At 38.9% G+C, this 27,011-nt stretch overlaps 1 protein-coding gene across 1 annotated transcript in view; it reads left to right on the top strand.

Annotated features, from left to right (window-relative positions):
* Positions 1 to 27,011, top strand: part of LOC115209337 (DNA mismatch repair protein Msh3-like) — a 64,701-nt gene that overhangs the window by 15,639 nt on the left and 22,051 nt on the right. Inside the window, exons 2-8 of the mRNA XM_029777700.2 lie at positions 4,622 to 5,125; positions 10,706 to 10,822; positions 12,008 to 12,125; positions 16,752 to 16,885; positions 21,024 to 21,190; positions 23,191 to 23,300; positions 25,981 to 26,098. Coding sequence (XP_029633560.1) covers positions 4,622 to 5,125; positions 10,706 to 10,822; positions 12,008 to 12,125; positions 16,752 to 16,885; positions 21,024 to 21,190; positions 23,191 to 23,300; positions 25,981 to 26,098 — 1,268 coding nt within the window. The remainder of the gene's footprint in view (positions 1 to 4,621; positions 5,126 to 10,705; positions 10,823 to 12,007; positions 12,126 to 16,751; positions 16,886 to 21,023; positions 21,191 to 23,190; positions 23,301 to 25,980; positions 26,099 to 27,011) is intronic.

The following is a 27,011-nucleotide window of genomic DNA, read 5'->3' as shown; positions in this document are numbered from 1 at the left end:
CCACACAGCCACTCCAGATAATGCATGATTAATTCAAATCAATGTGAATCAATAAGCATTATGTTTGATAGAATAATCAGAACACTAAAGGTTTAAAAGGAAAGGACACATTGTCTAATGTTGTCCCTGATAAGCAATGCCCGATAGAAAGATTGAATGATGATTGGTAAAGATGTCAGATATCGCCTGGGAATAGTGGACATGTCCAAAAATTTGAACAGTCCCAAAAAGTGAGAGGTATCATTTTTTGAAAGTATCCATAGAAATTGTGGCTGTGTGGTAAGTAGCTTGCTAACCAACTACATGGTTCCGGGTTCAGTCCCACTGCGTGGCATCTTGGGCAAGTGTCTTCTGCTATAGCCCCGGGCCGACCAATGCCATGTGAGTGGATTTGGTAGACGGAAACTGAAAGAAGCCTGTCGTATATATGTATATATATGTATGTGTGTGTGTTTGTGTGTCTGTGTCTGTCCCCCTAGCATTGCTTAACAACCGATGCTGGTGTGTTTGCGTCCCCGTCACTTAGCGGTTCAGCAAAAGAGACCGATAGAATAAGTACTGGGCTTACAAAGAATAAGTCCCGGGGTCGATTTGCTCGACTAAAGGTGGTGCTCCAGCATGGCCGCAGTCAAATGACTGAAACAAGTAAAAGAGTAAAGAGTAACTTTTTGACTGTGGTATTACATTCTAAACAACAGTTTTATATTTTCTTTGATGTTTAAAAGAAAGATCAAATCATGGTGAACTAACAAGTGCAGGCATAGTTGTGTGGCGTCGAGCTGGCAGAGTGGTTAGCACGCCGGGCGAAATGCATAGCCGTATTTCGTCTGCCGTTACGTTCTGAGCTCAAATTCCGCCGAGGTCGACTTTGCCTTCCATCCTTTCGGGGTCGATAAATTAAGTACCAGTTACACACTGGGGTTGATGTAATCGACTTAATCCGTTTGTCTGTCCTTGTTTGTCCCCTCTATGTTTAGCCCCTTGTGGATAGTAAAGAAATAGGTATTTTGTCTGCCGTTACGTTCTGAGTTCAAATTCCGCCGAGGTTGACTTTGCCTTTCATCCTTTCGGGGTCGATAAATTAAGTACCAGTTTCGCACTGGGGGGTCTATGTAATCGACTTAATCCCTTTGTTTAGCCCCTTGTGGGCAATAAAGAAATAAGAAATTTGTTTCTTCACTGCATGGTTCTGGGTTCAGTTCCATTACATGGCACCTTGGGCAAGTGTCTTGTACTTATAGTCTTGGGCTAAGCAAAGCCTTGTGAGTAGGTTTGATAGACAGAAACTGAAAGAAGTCTATTATGTATGTGTGTGGGTTGTCTTTGTGTTTGTCCCCTCTTTATCTCCAATAACTGCTGGACAAGCATTGTTGGTTTGTTTACATCCCTATTACTCAACAGTTAAGAAAAAAACAATAGAATAAGTAACAGGCTTAAAAAGAAGTATTGGTGTCGATTTGTTAAACTAAACCCTTGAAGGTGGTGCTCCAGCATGGCTGTAGTCCAGTGACTGAAACAAGTAAAAGATAAAAACACCATTTACTTTATGCTTTTTAAATTGCAGATGGTCTTTTCCCCAAGCAAAACTCTGCAAAATTGTGACCTTTTCCCCTAGCAAAACTCTGCAAAATTGTGACCTTTTCCCCTAGCAAAACTCTGCAAAATTGTGATCAAGCTTTATCATATCCACACAAACAATTTTTTTTTTAGAGAGGTATAACCCTTCTTGAGTTCTTTCATAAATGTAGATGCTATTTTTGGCATTGCTAAAATAAATCAAAATTTTTTCTTTGATAGATCAGTGTCATAGAACTGTGGGTTATATGACATGTCAAAGTAAAGAGAATTATGAAATATATATTCTACCTGTGGAGGCACAATGGCCCAGTGGTTAGGGCAGCAGACTCGCGATCGCAGGATCGCGGTTTCGATTCCCAGACCGGGCGTTGTGAGTGTTTATTGATCGAAAACACCTAAAAGCTCCACGAGGTTCCGGCAGGGGGTGGTGATCCCTGCTGTACTCTTTCGCCACTCTTTCTCCCGTTGGCCTGCTCGCTTAGCCTGCGGGGTGGCGTCATTCGAAGGCTAAAACAATGTGAACGCATTGTGACCAGCGATGTGTAACAACATCTGATAGTCTGGTCAGTCACGTGATATTCTACCTATGCTGGCGTGGGAGGCACACATTAAATGATAGTCATGATGACCATGATTTATCACAACTGGTTTATTCACTGTCATGTAAAGCTGGGATGCAATGACTCCAGAATAGATTTACACCATCAGTAACATAGCATGAAAAATATACAGCTCTAGGATGAAATATAACCCATCAAACTGTCTATTTATAAAGCAATGAAAATATGCATATTACAACACGTGTACATACATTGCAAAAAAAATTTTTTAATTGCATGAATTCTCACCAGAAAGCAGGTGTCTGTTCCTGTGTGTATGTGTGTGGGAGAGGGGGGAGTGAGAGAAAGAGAGAATGAGAAGGTGGGGAAAGAAGAATTGCATATGTATGTGTTGTTGTTGTTGTTGTTGTTTAGCCCCAAATCAGCCCTTATTGAGTAGATCCTTGCTCAGAAGTGTTTCTGACCATTCCATCATCGCTTTTAGCTCTGTTATCTATGAGTGTTTTAACTAGTGTCTTTTTTTGTAGGGTGCAATATGAAGACTGTTTAGCTGCTATTTCTAACAGGTTTAGCAACTGAATAGGTGCTCCCTCATTAGCATTAACAGAATCATTTGAGTATTGGACTGAATACCTTGCATTCTTTATTCTGGCTGTGAAGGTAGTGAGCCAGTTGAATAGTTTGTTGTGGCGCTGCTCTGGAAGTTTCCAGTAGGCCACCAGAAGTTCCCTCATGCGCATGCGCAGGAACTGCAACTTGAAAGCATCCCCGCTAAATCTGGCCCTTTTTTTGGAAGAACAGCCCTAACAAGCGGATGTAACTAAAACTTCTCCCAGGGAAAACCCTACGCATAGAGAAGCTCTCTCTTCAAAGCGGGAACAGAGACTGTATCTTCTTGAGTCACCTGAGTGAACATTTGTGTACAGTCCTGTGGACTTGGCTGCCGGTTCGCCCTTAAGAAATATATATGTATATATTTTACCTGTGAACCCAAAGAATAAAGTGTTATTTATTGTTATTGAAGACAGCCGGATTCTTGGTTCCTTCAGACACCCCTCAAGTGTTCCTGAAACTCTCATCTTGTTACAGGTTAAAGCATCAGGAAAAATGCCTTGAAGCCATTGCTCTAGTTCTTTATATTCTGCATTCAAATCTTGCTGAGGTTAACTTTTTCTTTCATTCCTCTGAGGTGGATATGAAAGTACTAGTCAAGTCATGTGTCAATTTAATCAGCCAACCCCATCCCTTTAAAATTACTGGGCTTGTACCCAAATCAGAAGCGATTTTATATTCTGGGTCTTTACATTCAAAGCTCAAATTCCATTAAGGCCAACCTTGTTTTTTTTTTATCCTTTGAAGGTCAATGAAATAAAGTACCATTAAGTATTGTGGCCAATCTAAATTACTATCCATCCCCACTATTATGTCCAGTTTGCTGGACATTATTGCAGAACTGAAAAAGAGGTCATTTCTGCTCTTCTCCTCTGGAAGCCATCTACTCGCGATACCAGAGGGCGCACGCTCTCCTACCCTGATGTAATCTCCAGGGATACAGGCATCCAGCAACAGGACCTCCGTAATGCTATGATGGACCGTGAAGTCTGGCGTAGCATGGTAAATTCCATTGTCTCGACCACGGTCGAACAATGATGATGATGACTCTTATGTAAGAAACAAGTATTTTAATATTCACAGGTATTCATGTTCCAAGTTTAAACCCCAGCAAAATCAACTTTGCTTTTCACCTTTGAGGGTTCAATAAACTAGTCATGTACTTGAGTTAATGTAACAAACCACTATTTAAGGCAGCAAGCTGGCAGAATCATTAGCACGCCAAGCAAAATGCTTAGCAGCATTTCATGTCTTTATGTTCCAGGTTCAAATCCTGCTGAAGTCAACTTTGCCTTCCATCCTTTCAGGGTTGTTAAAGTACCTGTAGAGCACTGGGTGTTGATTTTATTGACTTAGCCCCATCCCCTGAAATTGCCGGCCTTCTGCCAAAATTTGAAACCAATATAACAACCCACTATATCTTCCTTTGCAATCACAAATTTTGACTTTTTGTTACCAGTCTGGAATCACTGTTTTTAATTGGTGAGCAATGAGACCACTGCACAAAATTGTTTCTAGATTATTTCACACCTCACTACAATTAGAAACTCTCAGAAAAGTTTTTCTTAACCCTTTAGCATTTAAACTAACCAGATCTACTTGTCTTATGTTTGAACTGTCCAGATCTGGCTTTTCACACCTACCCTACAATGTCATCCTAAGAATAAATGATCACATCATCAAAATCTCAAAGCTACAAAATCAGGCTTTAATAATTCAAAACAAGTGAATAAGTAATCATTACATTTGACTGAATAATCTCAATGCTAAAGTGTTAATAAGAAATTTCTTTAAGATTTTTTAATGATTTGTTTTGTTGTAATTATTGAATTAATTTTCACTAATAATTTATATCATTTTACAATTTTCAGTCTAACTGTAATTTTGATGCTGCAAAAAAAAGGAAAGTCTCGCATAATGAAGATACCACTGGAACATCTTCAGATTTTGGCAAGAAATTAAAATCATCTCTTAGTTCAAAGATACGCCTTGGCCTCCATGAAGAAACGCAATCAAAACTGAACGCTTTTTCCTTGTCTACTTCACATGATGAAAACATTGACTTAGAAGAACTGAAAAATAGATTTGCAAGTGGCTTACCTGATCTTGACGAACAAAATGGCAATGTAGCAAAACACAATGGTGCTGAAATATATGTGAATCCTGAAGATGACAAAACACCTGAAGCAGAATGTAAAGAGAGCGCAGCAAAAGTCAAGACAGCATCTCATGGCAGTGACAAGTTAAAATCGTTTCCAACAATAAAATATACACCTTTAGAACAACAAGTTGTTGATTTGAAAGTAAAATACCCTGGTACTATCTTGCTCATTGAATGTGGTTATAAATACAGGTTTTTTGGTGAAGATGCTCAGGTAAATACTGTTTTATATGTTATTTGCTTTCTTGTTGTAGAACAAGTTTATTTTCCCATGTTAAGGTTATGTAGCTTGAGGCCAACCTTACTGACAGAGCCTCTGTACATGACCTGTACAACTTCACTAACCATTCATCTACTCCTAGCTTCCTCAGAAGCCACCATATCACACAGCAGGGTACTCTGTTAAAAGCTTTCTCCAGATCAACAAATGGCTTATTCTTCGCTAAATATTTCTCTTGCAGTTACCTGACTGTGAAAATAGCATTGGTAGTGCTTCTCCCCGGGACAAAGCCAAACAGCATTTCATCTAGTCTAATTCTGTCCCTAATTAATTGGGCTATAACTCTCTCTGTAACTTTTCTCACCTGGTCCAGCAATTTGATGCCTCACCTCTCTCTGAAGCATCTCTCTTACTTTTGTAGCAGTTGACTGTAATACTGCCAGTCACTGAGTCACATACCTTCCTGAATAACCTGATTAACTGGTCCATATCCTACTCTACCAGATATTTAAAGCATCCAGCAGTGATTCCTGATGGACCAGGGGCTTTTCTTGTCTTCATATTTTTAATTACCTTATCTTTCATACTGCTGTCAACTAGGCTAGCTAGTCCCTCTGTTGGGTGCACATGAGGGAGATCCCCTTTCTCCCATTCATTCTCTACATTTAATACCCTTACGTAGAAACTCTTCCACGCCTCTTTTCAGAATCTCTAAGTGTAAGCATACTATTGTCATCCATCTGTACACATTCTTCTCCTGCAACACGTTGCTTCTCTATTACACACTGTCTTGCAATCTGGAACACCTCAAGTCTCTAATCTTCATTCCATAGGACATTGGTAAACCTCTTCCTTTCTGCTACTGCCCTACCTAGATATACCTGATGACTAGCTTCCCATTTAGATACCTGATTTGGTTCTTTTTCACCTCCACTTTTCTACTTTTTCCAGTCCTGTCTCTTCTATTTTATGGCCCTGTCAACCTCACTGTTCCACCACCATGTCACCCTTGGTCTGACAGAGGCTTTGCTCCAGCCACAGACTTGGCCTGTCGCCCTCAGTAGATTGTCCCATATGAACTTCCAGTTGTCTTCATTGTCATATGTCTCTCTCTCTCTCTTGCTCCTCATCAAAAGCTTGATACAAACTTCTGGTTTAAAATTTTCATTAGAATTTTATGTTGATTTGTTTCAGACACCATTTTAATAACAACAAAATTATTTTATTAAATTCTCCATTATTTTCAAAATTAGTTAAAAACAAAGGCAGTGTATTTTAAGAGAAATATAATAACAAAAATGGCAATTAGCCCTTTACTTCGTATCACATTAGAATTGTTGTTTACAAGACTTCAAGAATCCAATCTCTTATTTTTTAAATTTACAGTTTGCAAGCCCATTTGCAGAATGTTTTAACAAGACACTAATTGTGTGGATGGTCATTAGTTCACAATGAGCACATCTATCCTTTGACAGGTCTTGTCCACAACACCCAGAATGTCCACAACACCCTCCTTCCCTGGCAAGCCAGGTTGGTGGGCGTGTTAAGTCACTGACCAACTGACCATGAAACAGTTATAGTTATAGATCACCTTCTCATTCTTTGCATTACTCCAGCTTTATCACAGAAGTTTCGGTTTAAAATGCTCTCTATTCCTGCATAAATGTTTTCCTCCAAAACTAATCTTATTTCTTAAGTAATTTTTATTTAATTTCAGCTTTAATTGACCTAAAATTATGCCACTAAAATTATGGTTCGATATTATTATCAAGCCATAATTTTAGTGGCAATCTTATTGCTTTGTGGAGGCACATGGCCTAGTGGTTAGAGCAGCGGACTCACGGTTGAGGGATCGCGGGTTCAAATCTCAGACCGGGCGATGTGTGTGTTTATGAGCGAAAATACATAAGCTCCACGCGGCTCCGGCAGAAGGTAATGGCGAAACTCCTGCTGACTCTTTCGCCACAACTTTCTCTTGCTCTTTCCTCCTGCATCTTGCAGTTCACCGTCCCGTCCAGGTGGGGTACCTATACGCCAAGGAAACCGGGGAAACCAGTCCTTATGAGCCACGCATGGCTTGAGAAGGAACAAACAACAACAAATCTTATTGCTTTATTTTGTACCTTTATTCTAATTACTTGTCTTCATCTTTTCAAATCTTATCCATATTTTCATTTTTCTCTTTGTATTTTACTTCTTTCTATTAATGGCACTATCAAGAACCATCATCATCATCATCATCATCGTTTAACGTCCGTTTTCCATGCTAGCATGGGTTGGATGGTTCAACTGGGGTCTGGGAAGCCAGAAGGCTACACTAGGCCCAGTCTGATCTGGCAGTGTTTCTACAGCTGGATGCCCTTCCTAACACCAACCACTCCATGAGTGTAATGGGTGCTTTTTACGTGCCACCGGCACGGAAACCAGTCAAGGTGGCACTGGCATTGGCCATGTTCAGATGGTGCCTCTTACGTGCCACCGGCACAGGGATCACAACTGCAGTTTCCATTGATTTTTGATGTTGATGTACTTGACCCAAATAGGTCTCCTCAAGAATATAGTTGTAAACTAATGTTTCTTTGAAAATTTCCATCTGATCTCTTTGCTTATCTCTCCACTAGTGTCTATGTATTCAATACATTTTTGGTTCCCTAATTGAGTCAATTAGTCACCCTGGTGGTTTACAATAGATCTAATGAATAGAACCAAGATGACACTTAGTCTTTATAGTTCCTCCTTTTAGTATGACAACTTGTTATTAAATCCATTAATATGATCTTCTAAGCTCCTGTCTTTCTCATATTTATTTAACTGGCCGTTGATCTAAAACATCATTTTATATTGTTTGATTTCACATCATTTTTTTGTTTTTATTCGTACAACTTAGCATGTGGATCGATCTAACATTTCCACTAATTAATGAAATGATTGTAATTGATTAATAAATGTAAATAACATCATCTGCAATCCTTATTGATGCATCCTTTGCAGATAATAAATCTTATAATCAGTTCATTAACCTGGATTTCCTGTTTGCATAGAGTATCTTTCTTTTAGGTTAACTAATTACCAATTCTAATTTTCTTTCCTTTCCTATTCCTTTCTGTTAGATAAGATTTCACATGAGTGCTGACTGAGGTACTCACCTGGATTTCTTAAATCCCTATACTCTTACTATCGTCGTTTAACGTCCGTTCTCCATGCTAGCATGGGTTGGACGGTTCGACCGGGGTTCTGGGAAGCCAGAAGGCTGCACCAGGCTCCAGTCTAATTTGGCAATGTTTCTACAGCTGGATGCCCTTCCTAACGCCAACCACTCCGTGAGTGTAGTGGGTGCTTTTTACGTGCCACCTGCACAGGTGCCAGGCGGGGCTGGCAACGGCCACGGTCAGATTGGTGTATTTTATGTGCCACCGGCACGGAAGCCAGTCGAGGCGGTGCTGGCATCGGCCACGAGTCAACGGGAAGCTTTATGAAAATAGACAAAAGACGAAGGCAGGTTTACGGAAATAAACAAAAGACGAAGGCAGGTGGAATACAGACAAACAATTGTATTAGTATGGCGCTCAGGAAATATAAATAAAACAAGTCTTTAACGTTTCGAGCCTACGCTCTTCAACAGAAAGATACACAGAGAAAAAACACAGAAAGAAGGAGAGAAAAAAAATGCGTGCAGAGGCTAGCGAATCAACATGGCGATCTAAATCAATGGAAACTGTAGTTGTGATCCCTGTGCCGGTGGTACGTAAAAAGCACCATCCAAACATGGCCAATGCCAGTGCCGCCTTGGCATGTAAAAAGCACCAATCCGATCGTGGCCATTGCCAGCCTCACCTGGCACCTGTGCCAGTGGCACGTAAAAAGCACCCACTACACTCACGGAGTGGTTGGCGTTAGGAAGGGCATCCAGCTGTAGAAAAACTGCCAGATCAGACTGGAGCCTGGTGCAGCCTTCTGGCTTCCCAGATCCCAGTCGAACCGTGGACCCTATGTAATGGATATGTAAAATTTCATTAAAATCGGTTGGGTGTATCTCAAGTTCTAATGACATGACAGACACACAGACAGAGATACATCCTGTGTTATATATATATATATATATATATATATATATATATAGTATGATAATAATATGAGGGAATATTATTCCAAACTTACAGGGAAAAATTCAGTTTAGAAATACTAAATCAAATTTCACAAAATATAATATATAATATGATGGGCTTTGCACTTTCCATCTACCAAATTCCTTCACAGGGGAGTGTTAAGTCTTGAGTTATATTAGAGGACACTTGCCCAAAGTGCCACTCAGTGGAAACTGAACTTAAAACCATATGACTGAGAAGTGTACTTCTTAGCCAGAAACCGATGCCTGTGTGCATGCATGCATGCGCGCACACACACACAGACGTAGTTGTTTGTCAAATAAGGGGAATTAGCAATTTAATCTTTCAGTATTTCCACTATGTTAGTATTATTAAGAACAAAAAATGTCAGAGAAGCCTTGGGTGTATCGCATATACAAGAGACTTAGACTCTCTTCAGGAAATTTTGAAAATTATTGAAAAGAGAAAATAGTCATGTGTTGGATAAAGCAAATGTAATTATCCAACAAAGCACGCGGAATTCTGTTCTTGATTCAACGGTCATTCGGAATGCTCACAGTAGCCATATTCCTACTGCTCTGTCACGCTGGTGAGACCCATATTGCAGTACGTGATTCAAGCCTCTTCTCCTTATCTCCTCAAAGACATACATCATCTCGAAAGAGTCCAGAAGCTGGCTACCCGCATGGTTCTTGGTCTCAAGAATTTGTCTTATGAAGAAAGGCTGAAGACGCTCGACCTTTATTCTCTAGAAAAACGACGATGCCGTGGAGATCTCATTCTTGCTCACAACATCATGAGCGGAAAGTGTAACCTCTCGAAAGAGCTGTTCTTCACTCCTGCTCTAGAGCGTCGGCTGCGGGGTCATTCCGAAAAGCTCTATCTGCGACGATTTCATCTCAATCGAAGGAGAGGGGCTTTCTCTGTCCGGGTTGCGGATCCGTGGAATAAGCTGCCAGACGAGATGGTGAAGATGCCAACGACCGCTTGGTTCAAAGTCTCCCTTGACCTCAAGTGGCCTGAACTATTTACATGAACACCACCCTGTACATAACTCTATGTCCCCCTACATGGCCTTGCTTTTTGTTTTTTGAGCCAAAAAATTAACTAACTAACATCTCCCACATTTTTGATATATTCTAAGCATTTGGATCAGTTTGCCCTTAACGACAAAGGATACAGGCTGCATGTTTCAATATTTCAAATAGATAAGGCAGTGAGGTGGTGGCGGTGGTGGCAGCGGCAGTTGTGTTGTCTTTTAAAAATGGCACACTGTGATTTGATGGAAATTTCATTGATATGCCAAACTACTCAAGTGATTACATAGGGGGATCTTTTCATTGAATTTAGATAAGATGTGTCCAAAGTTGGTAACTGTAAATATAATTAAATGGTATAGTGATATTAGTTTACCAGGAAACGTCAAGACATTATAAAATAGTTATTGAAAATATGTGATGTTTTTCAGATTGCTGCAGATGTTTTAAAGATCACTTGTAATCCAGACCATAATTTTATGACTGCCAGCATCCCAACACATCGTCTGTTTGTCCATGTTCAACGCCTCGTCACTGCAGGCTACAAGGTGAGTATTACAGTTGCAAAGCTTATTTTCAGTATTCCTGTTGTTTAACCCTGAGTTAACACTCATAGAGCAGACCTAATATATTCCAGCCTTGACCATTGTGTATTTAAGTTTTAGTGTATTTGGGACTACATTAACGTGTCCTTGACACTCAGTAGTAGTAGCAATAGTAGTTGTTGTTTAGCCTTGTCAGTCCTGATGAATTAAACCTATGATCAAAGACATTTCAACCTTGACCATATCATCTAGACATAGAGTATCTAGGACTACAATATCCAATGTGTCCTTTTTTTCTGATGGCCTGGTGTTACAGAAGGGTGATTTGGTTGGTATCTTTAGCATACTGGATGAATAGATAAAGGATTCCTTCTTGGTTTAAGCCTCCTGTTGATTTTTTTTTTCCCTTCCTGAACTTTGTCAGGTTTTTGAGACTGGTGTTGATGTAGATGAAGGGAAAGAAAAACTACAACCTCTGAGTTGCTGCATTTGTTTTTAATGGTTTCATCTAGAGAAAGTACTTCCACTCATGGCCTTCTTAGGCACTTTGATGCTAGTAAGATTGATTCAGTCGGTGTTCAATATTCCAGGGAGGAAAGATTGGTTGTTGCAGGGCTGAGAGAGTAACAAAAGGAAGAGAAACTATTGGTCTTGAATGGCAGTGATATGAGATATGGAACAGTGACCACTGTAGTAGCTGAAATATTTTATTATTATCAAGTTATCATCAGACCAGAGGGCTTCTGCTAATATTTACAACCAAATGTATAAAGGCAAGCAATAATCTCTTGCTGGTGGTGTTAAACAAGGCAACATATTGAATGTACCATCCAAGAACCATTATAGTACCTCCACTGGATTTCTAGACAGTTTTTTCTAAAGGTGGTGCTCCAGCATGGCCACAGCCAAATGACCGAAACAAGTAAAAGAGTAACATATTTGTATAAAGTAGAGTAGTGTATCTTGCACAGGGTTTAGCAACTTGATCTTAGATTGTTAATGTATCCATATAAATATGATTAAAAAATGAAGCAAATAAAAACATGATATGTTGTATGATTTGCTATTTGTTTTCCTATTATCAAAAGTAAGCATCAAATCTTTAAGATTTGTCTGTGAAAAAAAATTATAAAACTTATCAAGATGTACCACTGTTTCTGTATATATTGTTCTGTTATTTATACTTAGGTTGGTGTTGTTAAACAAACTGAAACTGCTGCACTCAAAGCTGCTAGTGACAATAAAAGTTCAGTTTTCATGCGACAATTAACTGCACTTTATACAAAATCAACATTAATTGGTGAAGGTATGTTTACTTTATTTTTTAAATTTGTCGTTGATTTTGTTTTCTCTCATCATCATCATCATTGTTTAACGTCCGCTTTCCATGCTAGTATGGGTTGGATGGTTCAACTGGGGTCTGGGAAGCCAGAAGGCTGCACCAGGCTCCAATCTGATCTGGCAGTGTTTCTACAGCTGGATGCCCTTCCTAACACCAACCACTCCGTGAATGTAATTTGGTGCTTTTTACGTGCCACCGGCACAGGTGCCAGACGAGGCTGGCAAACGGCCATGATTGAATGGTGCTTTTTACGTGCCACGGGCACGGAGGCCAGGCGAGGCTGGCAACGGCCACAATCGGATGGTGCTTTTTATGTGCCATTGGTACAGAGACCAGACGAGGCTGGCAAACGGCCACAATCGGATGGTGCTTTTTACGTTCCACGGGCACGGAGGCCAGGCGAGGCTGGCAACGGCCACAATCGGATGGTGCTTTTTATGTGCCATTGGCACGGAGAGCAGACAAGGCTGGCAAACGGCCACGATCGGATGGTGCTTTTTATGTGCCATTGGTACGGAGACCAGACGAGGCTGGCAAACGGCCACGATCGGATGGTGCTTTTTACGTGCCACGGGCACGGAGGCCAGGCGAAGCTGAAAACGGCCACGATCGGATGGTGCTTTTTATGTTCCTGTCTTTTACAAAGCTTTTTATGTTCCTGTCTTTTACAAAGCTTCCTGTCTCCAACTCATAAGTTTTTCAAGTAGTAGTAGTAGTAGTAGTAGTAGTAGTAGTAGTACATTTCATTTCCATTACACTGTGTAAACATGTTTTGTACAATCTAATTGTTGTTGATCTCCAAGTCAGCTTAGACTGAGCAGACACATGATCAGAGGGTTCCAGCCATGACCATCCAACAGGTCACAGGTATTTTATGTTCTTATACTAAGAAACTGTACTTTCACTAAAGTCATCTCCATAATTACTTAGATAGCCTCCGACTGGCCACCGTGCCGGTGGCACGTAAAAAGCACCATCTGATCGTGGCCGTTGCCAGCCTCGCCTGGCCTCCATGCCGGTGGCACGTAAAAAGCACCCACTACACTCACAGAGTGGTTGGCGTTAGGAAGGGCATCCAGCCATAGAAACATTGCCAGATCAGACTGGGCCTGGTGCAGCCTTCTGGCATTCCAGACCCCAGTTGAACCGTCCAACCCATGCTAGCATGGAAAGCGGACGCTAAACGATGATGATGGTGATGATAATTACTTAGATAACAAAAACTAATGTTGTTACCAAGGTAACAAACTACCTAGTACTTTTTGGAGGTCAGCTGATTTCATGGCAGAACCAGCTGTTAACTGTTCTTGTACATCTGGCTCAGCTAAGATCTTGCTGTACTGAGTACACAGTGTAAACACTAAACTGCCAAAATTATCAGTATGCCAAAAACATTATTTGGTCTTTTTTTTCTCCTCAGCTTATTTAAGGCCAAGGAGTATGTTTCTTTTACACACACACACACACTACCATCATCATCATCATCAATTTACATTTGTTTCCCATGCCAGTATATATTGAATAGTTCAGCATGAACTAAGGAATCGGGGAACCACATCTTGCCTTAATGGTCCCAGTTTTAGCATGGTTTCTGTAACTGAATGCCCTGCTTAATAGCAGCTACTGCGACGATTTCATCTCAATTGAAGGAGAGGGGCTTTCTCTGTCCGGGTTGCGGATCCGTGGAATAAGCTTCCAGACAAGATAGTGAAGATGCTGACGACCGCTCGGTTCAAAGTCTCTCTTGACCAGAAATGGCCTGAACTCTTTGCATGAACACCCTCTTTGTACATAACTCTATGTCCCCCTACATGGCCTTGCTTTTTGCTTTTTGAGCCAAAAACTTAACTTAACTTACTTCACAAAGTATATAGGATGCTTTTTTTTTTCGTGTCGCCAGCCCTAGTGGTGTTTTGTAATTTGCAAGACTAATGAGCCCCCATGACTGAAATGGATAATAGAAGAGAGAGAGAGTGATGAAATTAAAGTCTGAATGGGAGGAATAGGTTTATTGTCATAAGAGGGTGACAGTGGAGAGAGTGCATTAATGGAAAGAGTATGGGAAAGGTAAAGGATTAGCAAGAAAGATGTAAGGATACACTGGTAAAGATAATGAGTTGAGTGGGGGAAGACCCAGTACTACTCCATGTTAAAAGAGTGAATACAGGTGGGAAGATTGCATAAGAGAGAGAGATAGAGGGTGACAGGGAGCTGAAGATCCTGTGGGGGAGCAGAGGATAAAGGCAACCATTTACCAATGCATTCATGTGTGTATTTATACTCATTACATGCAAGCTTACTGCATTTACTTGAAGATGGTTAATACTCTCGTCTTTTGTTCTTCATATTCTATATTTTCTATCTGACTGAATTTTATAACTTTTTGTCTTGTTAAATTCACTCTAATAAGTTTTTCCTGATCAGTTTTAATTAGCAGTCCAGTTTCTTGTTTCTGGTTTCCATCTCTCAACCACAACCAACATTCTTCTTTTTCATCATTTTTGGTTTGTTACATAAATTGGCCTTGCAATTCTTTCTATCTCCAGCTATCTGGCCTGTCATTTTTCTTTCTACTCTTTAAATCTTATAGTTTTGATATTTCTTTTCTCACTATGCACAGCTTAGTTTTTCAAACCCAAAGTCACAGCACTGATGGTGTTGTCTTCAGCATTTTATCTCTGACTTTTCAGAAAATACATCGCATTTCTCACAATTCCAAACGAATCTAAGCACTCAATGATCCACAAATGTGAAATCATATCATAAGCTTTGCGATAGTCAATCCAGGCCAATAATTGGTCTTTGGTTCCTCTGCATCTCCTACAACTTTTTTGTTCCATCGGTAACATATCGTTCTCGTCAAGAAATTTGTATAGCTCTTCTGCAGTTCCTCCTGACAGTAACTTCCACGTTAATGGGAGACAAGAAATTGGCCTGTCAGTGTTGGCAGCATTTCCTGTGATCATTGACAGAGCGGCTATTTGAGTATGATCGTTACCAGCATCGCCTTACTGGCACTTATGCCTGTGCTAGTAGGGTGCCAAGAGCACCATCCGAGCATGATCGTTGCCAGAGCAGCCAACTGGCTTCCGTACCCATGGGCACATAAAAGGGCACCATTCGAGCATGATCGTTACCAACATCGCTTCACTGGCACGTGTAAAAAGATTCGAGCGAGGTCATTGCCAGTACCGCCTGACTGGGCCCCGTGCCGGTGATACATAAAAGCACCCACTACACTCTCAGAGTGGTTGGCATTAGGAAGGGCATCCAGCTGTAGAAACTCTGCCAGATCAAGATTGAAGCCTGGTGCAGCCATCTGGCTCGCCAACCCTCAGTCAAAATCGTCCAACCCATGCTAGCATGGAAAGTGGACGTTAAACGATGATGATGATGATGCATTTTTCGGACACAACATTGTTCATCCTTTTGTCAACCATCCTGGGATTTCTTCTCCATCAACTAATGCATTAAATTGCTCTGCAATCAATTTATGGTGCTTACTGAACTCTTTTATCCAAAATCCCTGTACACCATCAGGTCCTGCTGCTTTCCAAGTGCTTATCTTTGTCCTCATATTTCTGATACTGTCTTCTGTGAAGTGGATAACCTTTTGCTGGGGATAAGAAGCTGTTTGCTTCAGGCTACAGAGTCATTCAGCTGCTGTATTATGTTGTTCTTGCTTATTCCATATCTTACTCCAGATCTGTCAACTTTCATCAATATTAGTAACTAATCTTTAACATTCTATACCATTGATTTCTTGATAAAATCTTTTTTGGTCAATTCTAAACAATTGGTTTTGCTGGTATTGTTTAATCCAGTGTTCAAACCTTTTAGCAAGTATGCACTGCTTCAGTTCTTCAATTACGACATTCAGACCTTTTTTATCTACACCATAATTCTTCCTCACTTTTTCAAATTTGCGATCATTCTTCAATTCTCCTTTTCTTTTCCTGACAAGCATTGACACTATGCTGTTCAAGGAGTTTATATCTTCTGAAATTCTCCTTTTCCACCAGGAATGCTTATTTCCTCTTCTGTCCGTCAACAGTTCTCAATCCCATCCTTTCTGCCACAATCCTACCAGCAGCCTTGATGAGATCATTTGTTTGTGTAATGTTCTTTGTTTCAACATGTCCCAATACATTATTGACTTCACTTGTTTCTTGATTTAGTCTCCATAGTTTAGCCTTCTTAAAGTTGCACATAAATTCTGTCTCTTCTGTAGTTAATGGATCCAAAACCCCGTTATTAATTGGTCTTCATTGTTTAAATCAGTTGTTTTCAACCAGGGTTCCGCCAGTACAGTCCAATTACAAAACTGCTAAAATCGGCAGTAATTTTTAAGTCTCCTGTGCAGATATGTGTGCATAAGACTATTAAATTATTGCACAGGGGTTCCTCGAACCAGTGGAATGTTTCCTTGGGGTTCCGCTCCAGCAAAAAGTTTGAAAAGCACTGGTTTAAATAGTCACTGATCTTGATTCTTTCACAATTCACGGCAGTATATTCTTGCAAACAATTGTCCATGTCTTCCACTAGTTTTCTTATCATCGCTAACTATTATTATCATATTTATTATTGTAGATGTTGCTCCACTTAATGATATTGCCTGCAGTGATGATACTGAAGCCAATGTATCTCAATACTTGATGTCTATCTTTGAAACACCTTGTGAAGAGAATAAAAAATCAAATGAATCTCTCAGCATTGGTTTGGTGGTAAGTTACTATTATTGATTTGTAAAGCAAACAGGGTCACAAGTTTTGGAGTAGGAAACAGTCAGTTCTATTAGCAAACTCATGAGCTTTTTCAGTCATCGAAAAAGAAGCTTATGAATCCATATACTAAAAGATGTGACCTACTTTCCCTTCACTTTGTCTATACAAGCCATGAATTTTGTGTGTGTGTGTGTTTTGTTTTTTTGTTTTGTTTTTCAAATTCTGGCATGGTTTTGTTCAAAATGGTCTCTAGTGATATGAACAATATTGAAAGTTGTTGCAACTAAAGCAGCTGAAACAGTTTAAAGCTTTCTATCAACATTCTACTTAAAAGACTGTTTACATATCATCTTATATTCTTTCCTTAACTGTGGTTAGTAAAATTTTTATCTGGCCTGGGAGATCTCATTTATACTTCAATCCAGAATACAAAACCAAAAAAGTTTGGCACTCCAGGTGCAAATCCTAATTTGTTGGTTCATATCTGTTGTTATTCAGCAAAGTCAACCATGAATCTCTTGATCTATGATCAAAGGTGTTCCATCCGTGACCATCCATCTCATCTTTTTTTTTAGATATAATGTAAGACTACATTATTCCGTGTCAAAGTTTTTAAAAACAGTAGTGTGTGTGATTTAAAAGAGATTTGACTGTTATTTGTAGCAAATTGAATGACCATGTAGAAGCTTTCTCATTGACTCATAAGTATCTGTTTTATTTATGAGTGTCTCTTTCTAATATCTCACTACGTAACCCTGTAAACTGTTGCTAAAGTGTATTCAAGTGGAGCAATATATCTTATCTTTGACATTTCCCTCTGTTTATTCTTCGATTTGAACTAATATTCATTAGTCTAGCTCCTTAACATTGCAGTCGATGCATGGTTATAATTCTTTTTTCTTTCTTTTGTAATTATTGATCAATCCATCAATACTTGCTGGAAAATATAGATTTATTGGTACATAAACTCTCTGATCATGTATTTGATCATGTTGAAAATCTGGCACTGAACCACTCATCCCTAAAACTGAAGCACTACAGTGTCAAATTGAATCTGTCTTTCAATGATACCAACATTTCATCTTGATTTCATCTTGATATGCATTTCGATGAGTAGAGTACAACTTGTGAAGGCACATGGCCTCGTGGTTAGAGCAGCGGACTCGCAGTTGAGGGATCACGGGTTCGAATCTCAGACCGGACGATGTGTGTGTTTATGAGTGAAACACCTAAGCTCCATGCGGCTCCGGCAGAAGGTAATGGCGAAACTTCTGCTGACTCTTTCGCCACAACTTTCTCTCACTCTTTCCTCCTGCATCTTGCAGCTCACTTGTGATGGACCGGCGTCCCATCCAGGTGGGGAACCTATACGCCAAGAAACCGGGAAACCGGCCCTTATGAGCCAGGCATGGCTCGAGAAGGAACAAACAAAGAGTACAACTTGTAGAGCACTGGTAAGTTTGACTGTGAGTGGAAGGCTTAAGATTTTGGGTTCTTTCTCTTTGATGGAGGGTACAAATGGATGATCATTACTCTCTATTGATAGACAAGATCCTGAAACATTTGACTTTCCAGCAATCAAACTTAATGAGATTCTTCAAACTTTCTTTTGGTTAAATTATTGTTGAGGCAGGTAATGCAATTCGCAGTTTGAACTATAAATTACTAATCCAATTTGTTAATCTATATTCTGTTCTCTTTTACATGAGTGTGAAGGGATTCCCTCTCAGCCTTGAAGACCATCAAATTACTTATCATTGCTTTAGCACATTGTAGACGTTGTTCAGTTCTATATTTAAGAGATGAGGAATTATGTACATTATTTATATTATTATTTCCCCAAGACACCTGAACAAGGCTGGAGGGTATATCAACCGAAATGTTGTGTTTACAACAAACAAGATGAGGACAAATATCCGTTGAATGTAAATAATGTAGATGTTGTTGTTTAACACTTGATTAAGCAGACCTTTTATCAAAAGCATTCTAATCTGAATTGTTGCATCTTTTATTTATAGTACATCCAGTTAGATTAACCAATGTGACCCTTCTGTTTTAAGATACTAAAATGTGATTTGAGGGACATTTGGCTGCTGTTTCTAGTAGGCCAAGTAACTGTCTAGATACTCCCTTGTTTATTTGCTAATGCTCCATTTTTCCTGCTTAACGAAGATTAGAAAAGTCTAGCCAGTGCTATCCATTACTCTTAATCCTGTGCTGTCTTAATTCATAAAACTCATCGACTGGAGATATAATCTCACCAGTTCATTCTTTATCCTTCTTGGTCTATTGCTATGGTTACTTTCATTGCCAAAGCTGCCTCTGCCACAATTGCCACATGGCCTCCTCTTTCACCATTTCCACTATAACTTTCCTCTGCCACTACTTCTACTATTACCCACCTCCTGTCATCGCTGCACTGACATCATTCAAGTTTTGATAAATCAGGATTTTATAATTGTCTCCTTTAACTTCTGGACTTATCACAGTTTTAATACTCTTTTAATCTTTTACTTGTTTCAGTCATTTAACTGTGGCCATGCTGGAGCACCGGGACTTATTCTTTGTAAGCCCAGTACTTATTCTATCGGTCTCTTTTGCCGAACCGCTAAGTGACGGGGACGTAAACACACCAGCATCAGTTGTCAACCGATGCTAGGGGGACAAACACATACACACACACATATATGTATATACATATATACGACATGCTTCTTTCAGTTTCCGTCTACCAAATCCACTCACAAGGCATTGGTCGGCCTGGGGCCATAGCAGAAGACACTTGCCCAAGATGCCACGCAGTGGGACTGAACCCGGAACCATGTGGTTGGTTAGCAAGCTACTTACCACACAGCCACTCCTGTGCCTAATGTTAATTAATCAAAGATTATTTTTGCCTCGTAGCATTTAGGATGTTATCCCTCATTTAATTGTATAGATCCTAGTTAGTTTAGGCCCCAGCTGCTAAGTTATTCTTCTTGTTCTTGCCCTATGTTCAGCATAGTACCAGTAATGGGGTGCAGAATAGATATATAGTTCAGTTCTCTTTGCAACTACGTGGTTTTGAATTTGATCTTGCTGCCCAACATCTTTTGGAGGTGTCTTATGAAATTTGGCAGATAAAAACTCTGCAGAAATACATTGCACACACACACGCCTGTGTGTGTGTATGTGTGTGTTCATATATATATTAGTAAATATAAGGCGGCGAGCTGGCAGACATGTTAGCGCGCCGGGCGGAATGCTTAGCGGTATTTCGTCTGTCGTTACGTTCTGAGTTCAAATTCCGCCGAGGTCGACTTTGCCTTTCATCCTTTCGGGGTCGATAAATTAAGTACCAGTTACGCACTAGGGCCAATGTAATCAACTTAATCCGTTTGTCTGTCCTTGTTTGTCCCCTCTATGTTTAGCCCCTTATGGGTAGTAGAGAAATATATATATTAGCAAAGTATACACTTTGCGAATTTATTGATAAATTGGTGTGTTAAACCAAAAAGAGTTTGTGTTATTTATTCCAACCAGGTTACACAGACAATCCCTTATCAGTCAGGATAGTTGTACACCAGTGATTTGCTCGTTAGAAACCCTTAACACAGGGGAACAATTTTGAACATAATTTCTGTTGAGTTTTTCACTTGATTTAGACTAAAATTTAGACTAAAACTGACCCCCAAAATACAAAACATTTACCTACAGTAGATTTGAATTCATGCACTATGAGTTGGTAGTCAAAAATATCCACCTGGTTTAGAAGTTTGATCATAACCATGATGTTTCAGTTTGATCTCATTGCATGGCATCCTTGGACAAGTGATTTCTACCATGGCCTTGAGTATGTCAATTCCTTGTGAGTGAAAGGGGTCTGTATATTTGTATATCACCATCATTTTTAATCCACTTTTCGTTGCTTGCGTAGATTAGACGTGTGTGTGTGTGTGTCTTTGAATATTTTTGTAGAAACCTGTGTTCTGCCCTTTTCTGTTGAGGTGTAACTTAGTAACACAAATATAAATCAATAAACAAGTATCAGACTACAATAAAAATTGGTGTAAGGATGACGAAGGTACCCCCAGCTTTGCTGCTGTCCACTAGTAGTCATTTTTTGATTAATCACAAGTGTTGCTTTCCCTTTATTTAGGCTGTTCACCCTGCCACTGGAGACTTGATTTATGACTGTTTCAATGATGTGATCAGTCGAAACCATCTTGAAACTAGAATCATGCATATCCAACCAGTGGAGATATTACTACCATCAACACTCTCAGAAGCAACAGAACGTTTACTCAAGGACACTTCTATTCTAAGGTATTTTTTTTAATGGCCATTCTTTTTCTTTCCAGGGTTACACTATCCAGAGTGACTTCTTTGAAAGGGTAGGATTTGATGTGTTCTTTAAAATGCTAAGATGTAATTTGAGGGAGGTTTCCTAGCTATGTCTAGCTGGGCATGTGACTGTATAAAAGCTGTCTCAGTGAGAAGTTGTAAAAAAAGGCTGCATGATTGTGGCAGGAATACCGTTGGTTATATATTTCTTTACTACCCACAAGGGGCTAAACACAGAGGGGACAAACAAGGACAGACAAACGGATTAAGTCAACTACATCGACCCCAGTGCGTAACTGGTACTTAATTTATCGACCCCGAAAGGATGAAAGGCAAAGTCGACCTCGGCGGAATTTGAACTTGGAACGTAACGACAGACGAAATACGGCTACGAATTTCGCCCGGCGTGCTAACATTTCTACCAGCTCGCCGTTGGTTATAGTTTAGCTGGGCTAACCTGGCACACCAAACAACAACAGTAACAATAGTGCCATAGATGAAATAAGTAACAGAACAACTTAAACCCTTTAACATTCAGATCACTATCAAATGTAATGTTTATTTAGCAGTGGAATACACAACTGACTTGATTAATTATCAACATACTTATAACTTCAAGTCCCGAATTATCAAACTACATTAAACATTTAGCATTCAGAGTACTTTGTCCAATTTGTTGCTTATTTATCCCAGCACTGCCTTGACTGGCTTCTGTGCCGGTGGCACATAAAAAGCACCAACCAATCGTGGCCGCTGCCAGCCTCACCTGGCACCTGTGCCAGTGGCACGTAAAAAGCACCCACTACACTCACGGAGTGGTTGGCGTTAGGAAGAGCATCCAGCTATAGAAACACTGCCAGATCAGACTGGAGCCTAGTGCAGCCTCCTGGCTTCCCAGAAACAGTTGAACCGTCCAACCCATGCTAGCATGGAAAACGGACGTTAAACGATGATGATGATGATTATTATTATTTTGAATTAATCATACATTTTCTTGTAGCTTCAAGATTTTGACAGTGTGATTGTTTATTTTTAGGATGTCATTGTAGGATTGGTTTAAGTATGAAAGAGGAAGAATATTTGGGCTGGTTATGACCAGTTTAAATGCTGATGCTCAGACTAAGGTCTCTTAGCTCTTTAGCATTTAAACCAGTAATATCTAGCCTAAATATTCTACATGAATAAAAAGTCAACCCAATCAGATTAGCCTCTCACATCTATCTTACAGTATTATTCTAAAAATAAACATATCATCAAAATCTCAAAGCTATGAGATAATGCAGGATTAAGTCAAAACACTGTGGACACCGTAAATCCTCGAGTATAATCCGCATTTTTTCCCCAAAATTTAAAGGTCAAAATCCCCAGTGCGTACTATATATGAGGTTAAAAATGAAAAATATTTTCTATGCAATGTCCAAGTCTCTATTTGCTGTCCAGCAATGTTTATTCAGACGCATTTTGTGATGTCAGGCGCGAAAATACCTTAAGCTAAGCCTGAAAGCAATGAAGTCATAAAAGAATCATCCATAATTTGCAGTAAGCAACATTTATTAAAATGAAAGTATTCAGAACACAGAATAACATGTAACAAAAACAATTTGCAAACATATTTACATTCCCATATAACAGTTAAGAACATCACCATTACTGTATTACGCATGCGCGGAAGTGTTTGTTCAACTAGGTGCTGCTGACTTAATTACACATGACTCAAGTTAGAGAAGGAGCATGTATTATACACAAGGTTTAGGTTTTTCAGAGGTACAGCCCCCTAAAAATCCCCTGCGTATTATACTCAAGGGCGGACTATATTCAAAGATTTACGGTAACTTAATATTTCATTTAACAAAGTAATCTAAATGCTAAAGGGTTAAAGTAAAATATGGAAAATTCATAGTTATTAATTAGCTTAATAGTTTATTTTGAATGTTTTATGTGTTTGTAAAATGTTGTTCTTTAGTTTAATAATCTATTTTTAGTTCTACAGCTGATGACTGTATCAGGATTGAGAGACTTCCAGAAAAAAAATTTGATTACCAGCAGGCATTTGAAACTGTCAGTAATTTCTATGGAAATGATCATACAATTGGTGAGTTCTGGATCATTCATTTTATAATTGTCAGCCTTTATTAAATAACTAGCAGTATCGCCCGGCGTTGCTCGGGTTTGTTTGGGAAATAACTATATAAGCATTTTTAGAGATGTAAAGTATAATAGCCATCTCAATATGGCTAACCACAAAGGGGGTGTGTTACTGTAGCTTTTTACGTTCTGAGATTTAATAATAAATTTTTAGAGAGTTACTTCCCTTATATATGCCAAAAATGCATTAAAAATGGGAAAAATTCATGGTAAATTTTTTTTTAAATCGTAGACTCATCGTAGACGCGCATTAATACCCAGAAGGGCTCGATATGAATCACGACTATAAGATACCCGGTTTTGGTTAAACTGCACCGCAAAATGTGGGAGTAGTTAGGAATCTAAATCGTAGGAGACAGACAGCACACAACCTCTCTTTTATATATAAAGATATATTACACTACTACCATGACAACCACCATAACCACCACTCCATAAAATTAACTTATTGTTTAACCCTAGGTCAGGCCTAACTGAGCTGAGCATCCCAGAAGTAACAACCCATTGTTCATATATATTCTTACAAGCAGTTGACTACATAATCCAGTGTTACATAGACTAGAAAAGCAGAATCAAAGAAGAGATTAAAATCTGCAAGTAAAAGCCTCAGTTACATTCATAGTTTCTCCGACGGAAGAACTACATTGCATATACTGTTGAACTACAGTATCCCAGCTGAGATTGTTAAAGCCATCACCATCATGCATGAAAAGTTTTCAGCAACTGCTGGAATCATTCAGGGAGACACCCTAGCTCTTTTTCTCTTTGGGCAGAGCTTAGTCCCATCCAAGACAAAGGCTTCGAGCAAATATAGTCTAGATATCAGCTGAGCCTATATTTCTCTGACTCTCACCATTCTGATGAGCTTGCCTTCACTGCTCGTCAACTATATGATGCACAACACAAGACTTCTTAACATCTCTTGGATCTTTTCGGTTTGAACAGCAGTTTTTAACATAATTTCTAGGTAACTAAAAAATTTTAAACTTCGTATACTGGTAGATTGCGTTTATAAAACATCTTTTTCTCTTGGCTTTATTTGAGAAAATTCTATAGTTTGTAAGATATTTGTTGTTTTTTTACTTCAATTTCTGCAATTTCAACCAATCAGTGACGTCTATTGAGGTAAAAAGCATTCTGTGCCGTATGAATATGTCCCTCGTTTAAGAATCAGATTGGGTTTCTTTACATTTGTGAAGAAAAACAAATACCCTTCCCCCACCCCTAACCCTAACCCTAATACAGATTGAAATGCAATTGATCGATACTAGGGTCATAATTATGGGTGACAATTTCATATGACACCGCTAGAAAAAACTGCCGTTCAAACCGAAAAGATCCCATCTCTTGAGAATGCTGCAACCATACATACACAAACTTAAATTCAGGCTTTACCATAACAGACAACTAACAGTAGAGGAGGCAACAAAAGAAACTATGTGGTTGATTGACTTTTTAAAAGTAGCAGTGAAATCTCCCTCATATTTAACAGCAAAATTTCACAAAAGATAAAGATTTATTGGACAATATAGTCAAAGTTACATAATACCTAGGAGAAAAAATACAAAACAGGATGGTCCTGACTAGAATTCTTTTTGTCACCACTGACCTAAGCTATTCAACAATAGCACACCTGAAAATTATTTCCTTCTACTTCATATTTTATCTTTTAGTGAATGAGTGACTCTTTTTACACAGTCAAACCTACTCATTGCTACATTCATCAAGTGTCTTTGAAATATATGTTTAATTTCCATGAAATTTGTTAATGTTCAGTTGTGTCTGGGGAGAGTCATTCTCTTTTAGTGCCTTTTTATTTAACACACTCACCTGTAAAATTTCCACTTATTTCTTATTTTTATTTTCTAAAATTTTCGTTGCGTCTTGCAACCTTTTCAATAGTCTTGACTCTATTGAAAAGGTTGCAACATGTAACAAAAATTTTAGAAAATAAAAATAAGAAATAAGTGGAAATTTTACAGGTGAGTGTGGTTGTTATCATTGTATCCTTGACAGAGTTCTTTGTGTTTTAATGGATAACGAATTTGGAGAAAAAAAGTCATTTCCCAATATTGAATATACATATTCAATATTTATGTCGCTTCAAAACCATGACCCGTTCACTGACAAAATATTAAGATATTAAATATCATCCCTCATCCTCCTAGTAACACTCAATCCACTACTATCCCTAACACAGTAGTCAACTTTTTTTGTGGTAAGAACGTACTCTTATGATATTACAATTCATATTAATTCCCTAATTAAATAAAATTAAATAAAAGAGAATGATTCTCCCTAGACACAACAGAATATGCTTCAACACAGGAACTCATATAAAAAATCTTGCAAACCAAATCCAAAAACGAAATATTGTTAATGTTCAGTTATATTACTGTTTAATGATTTTTTTAAATATTTAATATGCCATGTTGTTATTTAGTTCTCATTACTTTCTGATTTTGAATCCCACCAAAGTCAACTTTATATCTTTCTGTAGTTGATAAAGTAAAATACCAGTGAGAGAGATATTAATGCCAGTATTATCAAGTTAACCCCTTCTGTTTGTGGACTTGTATCAGAAATCATTCTATAATTAGTGTTAATTTGTTTACTTTTATTAAAAGGTGGAGTCATTCGATTACATGATGTGGTAGGATTACCACCAACTGTGATAAGTTGTTTGTCAGCACTTATATCTTATCTCACTGAATTCAAGTTGGAGAGAGTTCTAAAACTCAGTAGGTGAGTTCATATGTTGTTTTCAATCAGATGTTTGGGTCTTGTTTATTTATATGTGTACCGGTGGCACGTAAAAAGCACCCACTATACACTCACGGAGTGGTTGGCGTTAGGAAGGGCATCCAGCCGTAGAAACATTGCCAGATCAGACTGGGCCTGGTGCAGCCTTCTGGCTTCCCAGACCCCAGTTGAAACGTCCAACCCATGCTAGCATGGAAAGCGGACGCTAAACGATATATATGAGGTGTGTGATCATCATTTTACGGTCTAATTTTCCACACATTTGAATCATATGGAATTTGCAGAGGCAGATTTTGTATGGCTGGATGCCTTTCCTCTTACTAGCCCTTACTTCTTTCAAGATAAGATAATATTTCCTCACAGAAGATTGGGAATAAAGGACGTTGCTTTTATGATGGTGATACACATTTACAACTATCATACAACCATCATGCTATGTCAAAACAAGGAGACATGCACACACGCATGCATACTCGCACACACACACAGTGTAAGTTATTTGCAATTTTCAGTGAAATCATCCACTCCTTGCGGAGGAAGTGTAGCAAAACTTGAACTGCAAACAAGTTAATAATATCTTCCAAGCTGAAAGATTATAGAAAATATTACCTTACTTGGGAATAGGTGATAGTTGGTGACAGAAAAGCCATCCTGCCATAGAATATCTGCTTCAGTGAATTCCATCTGAAACAATGCAAATGGAAAAGTAGGTGTTAAAAGAATGAGGGTTACAAATAATGGTTTTATATATATATAACAGTAGAGGAGGCAACAAGGGAAACTATGTGGTTGATTGACTTTTTAAAAGTAGCGGTGAAATCTCCCTCATATTTAACAGCAAAGTTTCACGTATATATATATATATATTTACACATGTTAAATATGTATATTAATT

Source organism: Octopus sinensis, linkage group LG3 (genome assembly GCF_006345805.1).
Source record: "Octopus sinensis linkage group LG3, ASM634580v1, whole genome shotgun sequence".
NCBI lineage: Eukaryota > Metazoa > Mollusca > Cephalopoda > Octopoda > Octopodidae > Octopus > Octopus sinensis.
The sequence above is the reverse complement of the archived record's forward strand: the minus strand, read 5'-3'. Positions and strand labels throughout refer to the sequence as shown.